This window comes from Phascolarctos cinereus, unplaced genomic scaffold, assembly GCF_003287225.1.
Source record: "Phascolarctos cinereus isolate Bilbo 61053 unplaced genomic scaffold, phaCin_HiC Scaffold_4;HRSCAF=312, whole genome shotgun sequence".
Lineage (NCBI taxonomy): Eukaryota > Metazoa > Chordata > Mammalia > Diprotodontia > Phascolarctidae > Phascolarctos > Phascolarctos cinereus.
Genome location: NW_027555847.1, coordinates 118,895,385 through 118,908,098, shown reverse-complemented (window position 1 = coordinate 118,908,098; position 12,714 = coordinate 118,895,385). Strand labels below are relative to the sequence as shown.

Below are 12,714 nucleotides of genomic sequence, written 5' to 3'. Positions count from 1 at the left end.
AGAACAGGTGTAGTGAGTTAAACCTTCGTCACACCTATTTCTCACACATGTGCATCAGTGCTTATGGTCTAAGTTTAAGATTAATCCAATTTTCTGTATTTAAAGAGAAATAAACAATTCCATACAAAGAACTGAGGAGCCAGGCAAATTCCTCCCTTTTGTTTCCCTGTAAAATATCATAGAATTGAATTCCACTTAACTGGCAAAGACAAGTCACACCCTTCATTTCCTTTCCTCAATCAGCCAGTTCTCTGTTTCATAAGGCCAGGCATTTGTCTGGCATCCCTAAATAGCCAGTAGTAAGTGAGTTGGTCTTCTGCCTCTCACAGGAAGAGTCTGCCTCTCAATCTACTACAGGTAAGGCATTTAATTTGATTAATTTTCTTAGTAGTATGATGGTTTTACATCAACCCATCTACAGCCTTTTAGAGTTCCTGCATTTAAACCATGGAATGAATGCATTTTAGGGGTAGCTGGATGGGGTCAAAGTGAAATCTATAGCTATGAAATTATGCTGGGTTTGGAAAAAGCACATGCCTTGGAGAGACCTGGGTTTTAATGTTCTCTCTGGCACTTATTATTAGTATGACCTTGAACAGGTTACTCTCTCCCTCTGGAAAAGCTCATTTTATTTATTAAAAAAAAAAAAGAAATGAAAATATTTGCTTTACATATGTTCATGGCTACTGAGGACAAAGAATTTTATAAATTAAAGCCCTATGCAATTGGAAAATTATTATAGAGAGAAAATATGATATAACAGAAAGTGTGCAAGACTTGAGTCAAAGGGAACTGGGTTTGATTTTGAACTAGGTGGTACAGTGGATAGAACGCTGGGCCTGGAGTCAGGAAGACTCACCTTGAAGAGTTCAAATCTGGCCTCAGACATTTACTAGCTGGGCAAGTCACATAACCTTGTTTGTCTCAATTCTTTAATCTATAAAATGAGCTGGGGAAGGATATGGCAAACTACTCCAGTATCTTTGCCGAGAAAATCCCAAATGGGATCATGAAAAGTTGGACAGGACTGAGAAACTCTCAACAATAAACAAAATCTGATGATGACCAGCTATGTCAACTAATTGATGACAAATTACATAATCCTGGTAACTCTCACTTTCCTCATCTGCAAAATGGGCATAAAAATAGCAACATTGTACAGTAGGAAGAGACTTGGATTTGAAGTCCAAGGACTTGGGTTTTAGTTCTGGCTCTGATACTTATTCTTTGCTTTGGGCAAAGCAGTTCAGTTTTTAGTATTCTCATGTATAAAATGAAGGGCTTAGAAGAGATGACTCCCATGATTCAGTCTTACAACTACCTATGTCACAGAGTTGTGATGAGGACTCTTTGCAAATTCGAGCATTCTATATATGAGTTATTACAACAAAACAAAGCTAACAATTGCCACCCTGCCAGGTATACTCCGGTATCTCTCCCCCCACACCTTTTGTATGTTATCTTCTCTCCTTAGATTATAAACTGCTTGAGGGCAGGGATTGTCTTTCTTTTTCTTATTTGTATGCCTAGCACTAAATAAATGCGTATCTTTTAGTATCATAAATAATTATTCACGAATATGTGAAGGATATGAGATTTCACCAGTGGAGGGAACTGCTGGTGTGGGCTGCTCCCCAGGTACGCTCAGCTCTGACTTAGTAGATAAGTTCTAAGGAGTTGCCTGAAGTCCATAAAGATTAAATGACTTGCCAGGGTCACAGAGTAAATGAGTTCCTTAGGCAGGAAATGAACCTGAGTTTTCCTGAATCCAGCAACTATGGCAGGCTACCTCTAAGTAGTCAAATTACAACAAACATAGGCTACCCTTCTCTTTCCCATCTGGCTGGCTTGCACAAGCCTGAGTAGGGCAAATATGCCAGGACTCAAAGGACCTGTTGTTTCCTTAAGCAGGGAAACTCCTAGAGTTGAACCTTCTTGCACCAAAGCAGATTTCAATAGTCTATCATAGACTCACAGATTTAGAGCTGGAAAGGACCTCAAAAGCCATCTACTCTAACCTTCTCACTTTAGAAATTGAGGTCGAGGTAGGGGAAGGGACTTGTCTAAGTTCACATAGTAAATATCAGAGGCAGTATTTGAACCTAGGGCTCCTTCCATTGTACCAGACTGATTCCACTTAATAGTTCTTAGGGAGTTACCAGAGGCATACAAAGATTAAAGGACTTGCCCAGGATTGTGGAGGGCATTCTTGATGAAAATACAGAGAGAGAAGACTATTTAAAAAAAAAAAAGTCTGTCTTCATCTTAACTATGCTAACTCTATGAAGTGAATTAATTTATTATTATTGTTACCAAAATAATCTTAAATGCATTTTAATTTTTAAAATATCATCAATAAACATATTGCAGGATCATAGATTTAAAACTAGAAGAAACTCTATAGGTTATCTAATTCTAATTTTACAGATATGGAAATTGAAGCTCACAGGGGTTAAATGACTGTCCAAAGCCACATAGGTATCAAGTGGCAGAGCTAGGATTTGAACTTGCATCCACTGATTCCAAATCCAGCGCCCTTTTCTCTGTACCACACCTGTGTAGCATACATATAATGTTTTCAGCACATTGGATAAGCATTTGTTGAGTTAGGTAGAAGAAAGGGAGGAGGCTGTGTTACATATGGGGAAATGTGCAGCATTTTTAATGACCTCAGGCTTTTCCCTGGAACCAAAAATCTCATGTTTTTAAGAACACTGTTCATCATTAGAGACACTGTTGCCTAGTGGATAGATTGTTCATCACCAGAGGTAGCATTAAATAGTGATAGAGTTCTGGGCTTGGAGTCAGGGAGACCTGGGTTAATATTCACCTCTGACACTTCCTGGTTTTACAACTGTGGACCAGTCATTTTACCTTCATATGCTACAGACAACTTTCTAGGACTTTTCTACTATGTTCAGAGTTGGGTTGTAATTGCCTCAGTGGAGGGAGTTCCCACATGAGAAGATCCCCAAACTGATGAAATCATCCCAGTTCCTTCCCATATTTGTTTTCTTCTTGTAATACCCTATGGCTGTGAATTGTGAAATATCACAATTCTATACATTCAGTCACCCAGAGGGCAATGGATAGGCATATTGTTGTAAGGATCAAATGAGATAATAATTGTGAAGCGATTAGCACAGTTCCTGGCACATAGTAAGCATTATATAAATATTAGCTATCATCGTTATCATTATTATTATTAAATTATGGGCATAAATTGGTGGTAGCATATTACAAATTGTTTATTATACAAAGCAATGAAAAATGTATCATCGGGGAATGAATGACCAGCAAAGAAGTTGGGCCAATCATGGAGTGAGAGTAATATATAACTATGGATAATCCTTATGCTCCATTTATGTTCACAAAATGTCAAGAGATCAAGACTTACTATCCCTGTGACCTCCCAGACACTCCCTTCTCTGGCCACGGTTTCCCTAAATTTATTGTCTCCCAGTTAATATACCGGTAATAATAATGATGATGGGTGACACCTAGCATTTATGTAGCACTTTCATGTTTGCAAAGTGCTTTACAAATATTATCTCCTTTTATCCTCACAACAACCTTGGGAAGTAAATGTCATTATTCATCTCATTTAATACATGAGGACAGTGAGGCAAACAGATGTTAAGTGACTTGCCCAATCTCACACAGCCAATAAGTGTCTAAGATTGAACGCGAATTCGGTCTTCCTTCCGGATCCAATGCTATCCACTGAAACATCTAGCTACACTACAACTGTAACCTCCTTGAGGGTGGGAAATGTCTCACATTTCTACTTACATCATCACCACTGAGCATCATGCCTACCACGTAGAAAGCAGTTAAATCCTTTTCATTCATTTATCAAGAAGAAGGCCCAAAGCGTGTTGAGTGGACTCTCTAAATATTAGTTATAAATGAGGGAGGGGATGGTAGGCAATGTTTAAACCTCACTATCAGTGGAATTGGTTTAAAGAGAGGAAATATATATACACACACATATTCAGTTGGGTATAGAAATCTATCTTAGTAGGGAAATAGGAGGGGAATAGGAAGAAATATAGGGAGGGGGTCGATAAAAGGGAGGGCAGATTAAAGGAAGCAGTGGTCAGAAGCAAAACAGACTTTAGAGGAAGGACAGGATAAAAAAAGAGAGAAGAATAAACAGAAGAAAATAGGATGGAGGGAAATATACAGTTAGTAATCATAGCTGTGAATATGAAAGGGATGAGTTTACCCATACACTTGCATTTACAAGTGGTAACAGAATGGGTTAGAAACCAAAATCCAACAATATGTTGCTTACAAGAGATACACTTTAAACAGAAAGATATACACAAAGGATTGGAGCAGAATCTATCATGCTTCAGCTGAAGTAAAAAAAAAAGGCAGGAGTAGTAATCGTGATCTCAGACAAAGCAAAAGCAAAAATAGACCTAATTAAAAGAGATAAAATTATATTTTGCTAAAAGGTCCCATAGACAACAGAGCAATATAAAAAAAATTTTTTTACAATAAGTTTCTCTGATAAAAGCCTCATTTCTCAAATATATAGGGAACTTAGTCAAATTTATTAAAATAAGGGCCATTCTCTAATTGATAAATGTTCAAAGGATATGAACAGGCAGTTTTCAGAAAAAGAAATCAATGCTGTCTCTAGCAAGTGAAAAAATGCTCTAAATCATTATTGGTTAGAGAAATGCAAATTAAAAAAACAAATTAAAACCACCTCACACCTATTAGAAATGACAAACGCTGAAGGGGATGAGGGAAAATAGGTCCCCTAATGAACTGTTGGTGGAATTGTGAACAGGTCCAACCATTCTGGGGAACAATTTGGAACTATGCCTGAAGGGCTATAAAACAGCGGATGGATACCCTTTGACTCAGCAATACCATTACTAGGTCTGTAGCCCAAAGAGATAAAAGGAAAAGGATCTATTTGTACAAAGATATTTAGAGCAGCTCTTTTTCTGCGGCAAAGAACTGGAAATTGAAGGGATGCTTATCAATCAGGGAATGGCTGAACAAGTTTTGGCATATGATTATGATGGAATACTATTGTCCTATAAGAAATGACAAGGGAGATGGTTTCAGAAAAAAAAAATAGCAAGACTTGTATGAATTGATGCAAAGTGAAATGAGAAGAACCAGGAGATCATTGTATATAGCAATGTTGGAATGATGACCAACTATGAAATACTTGGCTATTCTGATCAATACAATGATCCAAGGCAATTCCAAAGGATGCCTGATTAAAAAAAAATTCTATGCATCTCCAGAAAGAGAACTGATGAACTCTGTGTGCAAACTGAAGTATACTTTTCTCACTTCATTTCTTTTTTTCCTTTTTTTGCAATATGGCTAATATGAAAATATGTTTTTCATAATTTTGCATGCATAGTTAATATCATTCTCTTGCCTTCTCTGTGGGTGAGGAAGGATGGGAGGGAGAGAATTTGGAACTCAAAATTTAAAAAGAAAAGAATTTTTTTTTGCTTTTTTAAAATTTTGCTTTTTGTTGAGGCAATCAGGGTTAAGTGACTTGCCCAGGGTCACATAGCTAGTTAAGTATCAAGTATCTGAAGCTGGATTTGAATTCAGGTCCTCCTGACTCCAAGGCCAGAGCTGTATCTACTGCACTACCTAGCTGCCCCAAAAGAGAAGAATATTAAAAACAAATGAAAATAAATTAATTTTTGGGAAGAGGAAGGAAGGAAGGAAGGAAGGAAGGAAGGAAGGAAGGAAGGAAGGAAGGAAGGAAGGAAGGAAGGAAGGAAGGAAGGAAGGAAGCACAGAACTGGGTATCTAAAGATCTGAGTCCCAGCTAAGCCACTAAGTTGCATAACTTTGGGCAGGTCATAGTCTCTCTACATTTCAGTTTCCTTCTGTGCAAAATGGGGGGTTGGACAAAATTACCTCTAAGGGCACTTCCAACTCTAATAGCCTATTACTACAAATAGCACTTGATTTTTTTTTCAAATAGCACTTTAAAGGTTAAAAAAGTACTTTTCTCATAGCAACCTCTGGACATTGGCATGACAATCATTATAACTCTCATTTCCAAGATGAAGAATCAGAGGTTTGGAGCAGTTAAATAACTTGTCTAGGGTCACACAGTAACAAGTGTTGAAACTAGGTCATAAACCAGTTTATAACTCTAGGTCCAAGGCTCTGTCCATGATTCCATACTACCCTGAGTACATATGGTGTTCAAGTCAATGTTCTAGATACAATTCCAATATCTAACTAAAATAAACTGAGTTTTTTAACTCCTCAGGAATCCAGAGATAGTGGTATTATAGAATTGAGAACTGAAAGAGTGCTTAGAACTCATCTAACCTATTCAGGGCTGGGCTTGACTCAATCTGGTCTGCTAATTCATGATTGGAATGAAATGATGTATTTCTAGACCATCTAATGGTTAACAAAAAGAAGTTCATAATAATATGAAAAGGATATTCAACAAAGATACGATATTGATAAGCCCTTAATAAGGAGTCTGTCTCTCTTTCTCCCTCTCTGTCTCTGTCTCACTCTCTCATCTCATGCAGATCCCCTCATCCTCACATTTGTCATGGTGGTATGCTTGGTCACAAGTGTGTGTTGACTCACATAGTGGCAGAGAATTTGTCAAATCCAAGTAGCTTAAATTCTTGGTGGGCTTTTTATGCCTTAGGTGATTGGGAAGCTATATCAGTGGTTAGAGCCTTAGTCCCCTGGACCAATTAAGCCATAAGGCCAGTTTCTAGGCTTTTTATAAAAAAACTAGCCTAGGTTATGTGAAAGTGATGTTGCTCCTATCACGTAGTCTCTCCCACTTGGCTTATAGAGGAGGATAACCTGTATAAGGTACATAGAATTTAAGTGATTTAGCCAGGGCCACACATTTAGTAGGTAAAAATTTGAGAATCAAAACACATCTTTTGACTCCACAGTCACTGTACTTTTCATTGCAAAAGTGAGGAAGAGATTTTTTTCTTTTTAAAAAAAAGTCTAATTCTGCTAAATTTCCCCTTAGCTCCATTTCCTCTCTTATCAGGAAAGGGGAAGAATGTGGGGTGTGTTTTAATAAGCTGTTAGGAATGGGAGGCTAGGAAATTATTAATCCTAGGGGAATATTAATGTCCTGGGAGGGGAAACTCTGGCCTCACCCTACTGTACTTCCTTATATTGTTGAGGTTTTTTTTATCTAAAGTAGGCTGATTATCTGTATATAAACATCGTGAGAAAAGATATGAAAAATAAACATTTGTCAGAGCATGTGTTTTTAAAATTTGACCCATCATTGTAGTGAAACTCTTCTTGTTAGGAATAAAATATATATGTATATGATAAATATATATGATATACTATCTTTCAGTGCTGTATTCCATGCTCTAATATTTCTTTTAAATTGTTCCTCTCACAAAACTTCTTTCAAAGATTATAATAGCAAGAGTAATAATAACAATAATAATCATTTACTTAGTGCTTCAAGGTTTGCAAAGTGCTTTATGGTTCTGCTAATGTAATTAATTCACTAATTTAATTTGCTAATATAATGAATAATAATGATAATCATTGACATATAGCTCATGGTTTGCAAAGTGATTTCTATAACATTATCTTATTTGATCCACACACACACACACACACACAAAAAGGTTGTCATATAAGTTAGTGCAAGGATTATTATCGCCATCTTTTGGATAAGGAAACTGACCCTTACAAAGGGGAGTGCCCAACTGGAGTCATTACACTAGTAAGTAGTGGAGCTGAAATGCCCTAAAAGCATTCTAGAAGTATGTAAAAAACTATGAAAAAGTCTCACCTACAAGAAATGAAAGCAAATATAATTTGGTATTCTAAGAATGCATGAAAGATGGAGTATCAATGTAAGGAGAAAGTGCTAAATCAACAAGGGGCAAGAAAAGGGATAAGGAAATTAATATGTTGCCAAGGAATAACCAGGAAGGATTCTCACAGAGGGATTCAATGTTCTTAGGATCCTATTAATAGACACATTTTTTCACACATAATTTGATTCAAAAACTTTCTATGGCTCACTATTGCATACCAAATAGACTTCAAATTCCTCCACCTGCTTTTCAAGATTCTCCGCAATCTGGCATCACCCTTCTTTTCTAGCTTTGCCTCATGATATTATGCTGCCTTAAGTGTACTCTATGCTCCAATCCAACTGGACTTCTCTCTGACTCCTGAAACTTCCTATCCCTGGGAATGTCTAATCCAGTGTTTGGAATGGCCTCCCATTGCCTCTTCACCTGTTAAATTCCTAAGCTCAATGAAGGAAATCTTCTTTGATACCTCTGCAGAAATAATTTCTGCCCTCCCTTCCATGTAGCATCTTGGTTTGCCCTCTATGATACACTAGTCATGTAATATTGTATATAAGTTATCCATTTTTGCATCTTAACTCTTTATTATACTATAAGCTTCATGAAGTGTAGGACCATGATTTATGTAAGTTTCATATCTCTCATGCGTTAGCAGTGTTCTCAATGCAAAAATATTTGTTTTAACAAGTGAACATGTTAAATGATTAGGGCAGCTAGATGGCACAGTAGGTAGAGTGTTGGGCCTGGAGTCAGGAAAACTTCTGAGTTGAAATTTGGCCTCAGACACTAACTAGCTGTGTGACCTCGGGCAAGTTACTTAACCCTGTTTGCTTGAGTTTCCTCACATAAAATGAGCTGGAGAAGGAAATGGCAAACTGATGCTGTTTAGAGGTTCAGGGACCCCAAAATCACAACACACAGGTCCTGCTTAAAAGAATTCGACCCAAGCCTTCTTTCAACCAAAGACAAGGTTTATTAGAACATCCATCATATTGCACAGACTCTTAAGAAGTCTGAACATTAGTAAACTATTGGCTTATTGGCTAGATTATAAGAATCTAAGCAGCGGCTAGATTTTAGGAATCTCAGCATTGGCTGAGAATAAGGGTCCCAGCATCTTAATGGAGACAAGATGGACCTTATATAAAGACTGTGGGAGGGATCTAGGAGTAAATCTGAATGGGAGTGGCCAGTAAACTGGGGTGAACAGAACTCCTGGGACCTGGACAATGGAGCCTACCTAGGATTAAGTGTGGGAAATGGCCAGGGGCCATAAGGGAGGTAAGACAATGGAGGGGAGATTGGGTGTAGCCACAATGAAAGGCCAGTTGATGGGATTATAGCCTCAGGCGAACCACCAGACATTTGGCCACAGGAGAAAGTCCAGGGTTTTTCCTTTCTGGGGTTTAGATCCCAACCTCATCAAAACCACTCTAGTGTCTTTGTCAAGAAACCTAAATGGGGTCACGAAGAGTCAGATGTGACAAGAATAACAAAGTTAAATGGTTAGTAATTTCTTAAACATCAACACCTACCAAGAAAGAACTCTAATTTTCCTTTCCCCCCTAGAACTGTAGTCAAGAAATTTGACATCATTATACAGCTTTTAAATTCCAAAGAGACCAGAACATCTTAGACTAAGGATGAAGAATCTAAATGGGAAGCAGAAAAACATAACAAACCAAAAAAGCAAGAAAACTTCCCAGAAACCAGGTAAGGATGGTTCATTTTCCAAATCAACATTTTTATCTTACCTCTTATCAGAATATTTGTCATCTTTTGTTCATAATGAGAAAAATGATTGTTTTTTCATATTAATAACCAAGTTTATATATGGGACCCAAAAATCCTTTTTTATGCTTTCTCATTCAAAGCCCAGTCTCTCAAGAACATTTCTAACCTTGCACTAAAATTCACCCCACCCAGACCATCTTATCTAGGTGGAATTCTTACCATAGCCCCACCACTGTTCAACTTAAGTAGAACTGGGAGGAAAAGATTCTTTTGTTATAGATTGCTAGAGGCAGAATGAAGAAGTGCTGACTAGCACAGAATGGGAGTGCTGACAAGATCAAAGTCATAGCTCTTCCCCCCCCCCAGTCCCTCATTAGAACAACCCCACCTTTATTATAATATTCATTCTCTCATTAATTGTTAACCAATCAGGAATACCCCTTTTTCCAAAGTTATTTAAGCATTCATTCAGTGACCTCCATGCAGGGTCTTTGGTTATAAGAAAGCCCACTGACCTCAATTTATTATTTGTTAGCCTAATTAATAAATTGATTACTAATTATTAATTACCCAGAAACTCTATCTCTCAGACTTTTCATTTGTCTCAATATAAATGCTGCTGTTACTCAAAGGAAACATGACTACAATACCTAGAATGGACAAGAAACCCATGGTTATGCGTGATGTAACAACTGTTGGCTTTGAGTTGATTGTGTCAAGCCAAAATTTGGATGCTCTGGAAGCATTCAGTATTTTGTAGATGCCACCTTCTCCATGAAGTCTTCCATAATCCCTTAAGCTAAAAGTGATCTTTCCTTTCATAGCACTTTACTGGTATATCTATTATGCATTAACTCCTTCTACTTCATTTTGTACTTATTTGAATGTCATTTCCCCTACTAGACTATGAACTCCTTCAGACAAAGGGACCAAGGCATTTATCTTTGTATCTCACTTCTCCTTGCCCATATATATATAGTAAGAAATCAATACACATTTGTCAAATTTTTATTTGAATTTGAATTGGGAAATTCAATTCCACTAATAAGCTCTAGACCTGAGTAGACAATCATTGGAAACATCCCCTAACCAAATTGTTCTTTTTTGAAAATAATATGCTAATAATTACTTTGAAAATAATATGCTAATAAATAGCTAAACTGAATCAGCTATCTAATGGAAAGAATGCTGAAGTCAGAGTCAGGAAAGACTCAGGTTTTAATTCTGCCCCCTCATATTTTGAATCTTAGATATAGAAATGGGGTAGAGGAATTAGGGATCATTAAGCCTACCCCCCCATTTTATAGATAAATAAACTGAGGCTCAGAGAGGGGAAATGACTTAATCAAAGTTCACAAAAATAAGTATCTGACCTGAAATTCAAACTTAGGCCATCATGCCCCATTCCACTAAAATGCACTGCCTCTAGCTATGTGACCTAGAAGGTCACTCAATCTCTCTTAATTTTTCTCATTTATAAAACTGGGCATAATAATAGTATCAGGATTTACCCTACAGGTTTGCTGTGATATTCAAATGTAATAATGTGGTTACAGTGTCTTATAAACCTTAATGTGCTATATAAATGGAAGTATTATAATTAGTAATAATTATTACTGGTGATAATAATTATACTTAATCATCTTCCTACTTCTTTCTAACCTTGTTGTAGAGGTCTCATTGAGCAGTTAAAAGGCCTGGATAATACAGAAATATATCAGTCTCTTGGTAACAGAGAGTTGGCTAAAAAACGAAGAAGACTATAGATCTCAAACCTGAAGGGTTTAGAACCAGTTGAAGGATTAAAAAAACACACAAAAAAAGAAAAAAAGTAGCACCTGTAACTCTGATCAATTTATTATTTAGTTGTGTCAGCCATGTGTGAATCTTCATGATCCCATTTGGGGTTTTCTTGGCAGAATACTGGTGTGGTTTGCCATTTCCTTCTCCAGCTCATTTTAGAAATGAGGAAACTGAGGCAAACAGGGTTAAGTGACTTGCCCATGGTCATATAGCTAGTAAGTGTCTAAGGCTAGTTTTGAACTCAAGATGAATCTTCCTGACTCCATGCCCACCACTCTATCCACTGTGCCACCTAGCTACCCTATAATTCTGCTCTATAATGACCATTTTATAGGACTATCTTTTTTGGTCCTGGTACCTTATAGAACTACTGAAAATCAGTATTTTTTTCTAATAAGTCAATTGAGTTGATGATGAGCAGAAGAGTTGGAGGGGGTTATCTGGATGAGCAAGAAGAATAGGGAGAGATTCCCCATAGATGAAACATTGTCAGGAGATTTCAGGTGGTTGGAGAGAAAGGAACAAAGTAAGACAGAGAGCTGAAATACAGAGTAGAGTTCTTACCGCTTGTGATGTAGCTGAGAGCATCTGAGATTTGAAGTCAGAAAACCTAGGTTTGAATCTTGCTTCTGATACCCATTAGCTGTATGACTATGAGCAAGTCAGTCAACCTATGAAAGCCTTGGTGTCCTCATCTGAAAAATAGAGATGCTGCCACTATCGACCTCAAAGGGTGCCTATGGGGAAAGCACTTTGCGAATCTCACTATGCAATTGTGAATTAATGTTTTTGTAACTCCACTTTGCTCTGTCCATATTCATAATACTAATGAATACTTATGTAACACTTGATACTTTCCACTTTTGAAAGCCTGACATAAGGTTGAATTGCAAAACTCTGCAGCCTGAAATTTTTCTAGAAAGTACAATTCTTGCAGCATAAGACTCTTGAGAAGTTAGTGCCTCTTAGAAATTAACATAGAAATTCAATTACAAACTAAGGTTATCACAAGAAAATTTCAATATGACAAAAAGTCCCTAGCATCTCATAATGGACCTGTTTTTTAAAGTGTTGTTCAAGAGAAGTGTATTTAAGCATCCTTGTATTGAATGCATGAAATCAATTGAATGACCTTTTTGGAAACTTGGTCAAGTAAGTCTCATCATAAAGTGAGATGACAAGTTTCTGACACTTCCAGTCACTTCTTAGCTAATTTTGGATCCATCATGTATACCTGGAAACAACAATCTAATTAACCCTTCTGTTTGGTTTCTTGATGTCAGTATGTCTAAATGCAGCCCAGGAGAAGAGAGGACCTAAGTGTCAATATCTAAAATTCCATTTA

General features: G+C 37.1%; 1 protein-coding gene across 4 annotated transcripts in view; it reads left to right on the top strand.

The window, feature by feature from the left end:
- Window positions 1-12,714, top strand: part of IL33 (interleukin 33) — a 53,985-nt gene that overhangs the window by 17,891 nt on the left and 23,380 nt on the right. For 3 of the 4 annotated variants that reach the window (XM_021006346.2, XM_078152504.1, XM_021006348.2), the window contains exon 2: window positions 9,402-9,545. In XM_021006346.2, the coding sequence (XP_020862005.1) occupies window positions 9,476-9,545 (70 nt within the window). In that variant the 5' untranslated portion in view covers window positions 9,402-9,475. Of the gene's footprint in view, window positions 1-264; window positions 358-9,401; window positions 9,546-12,714 lie in introns of those variants that run through there. The other variant, XM_021006347.2, reaches the window with a different exon arrangement.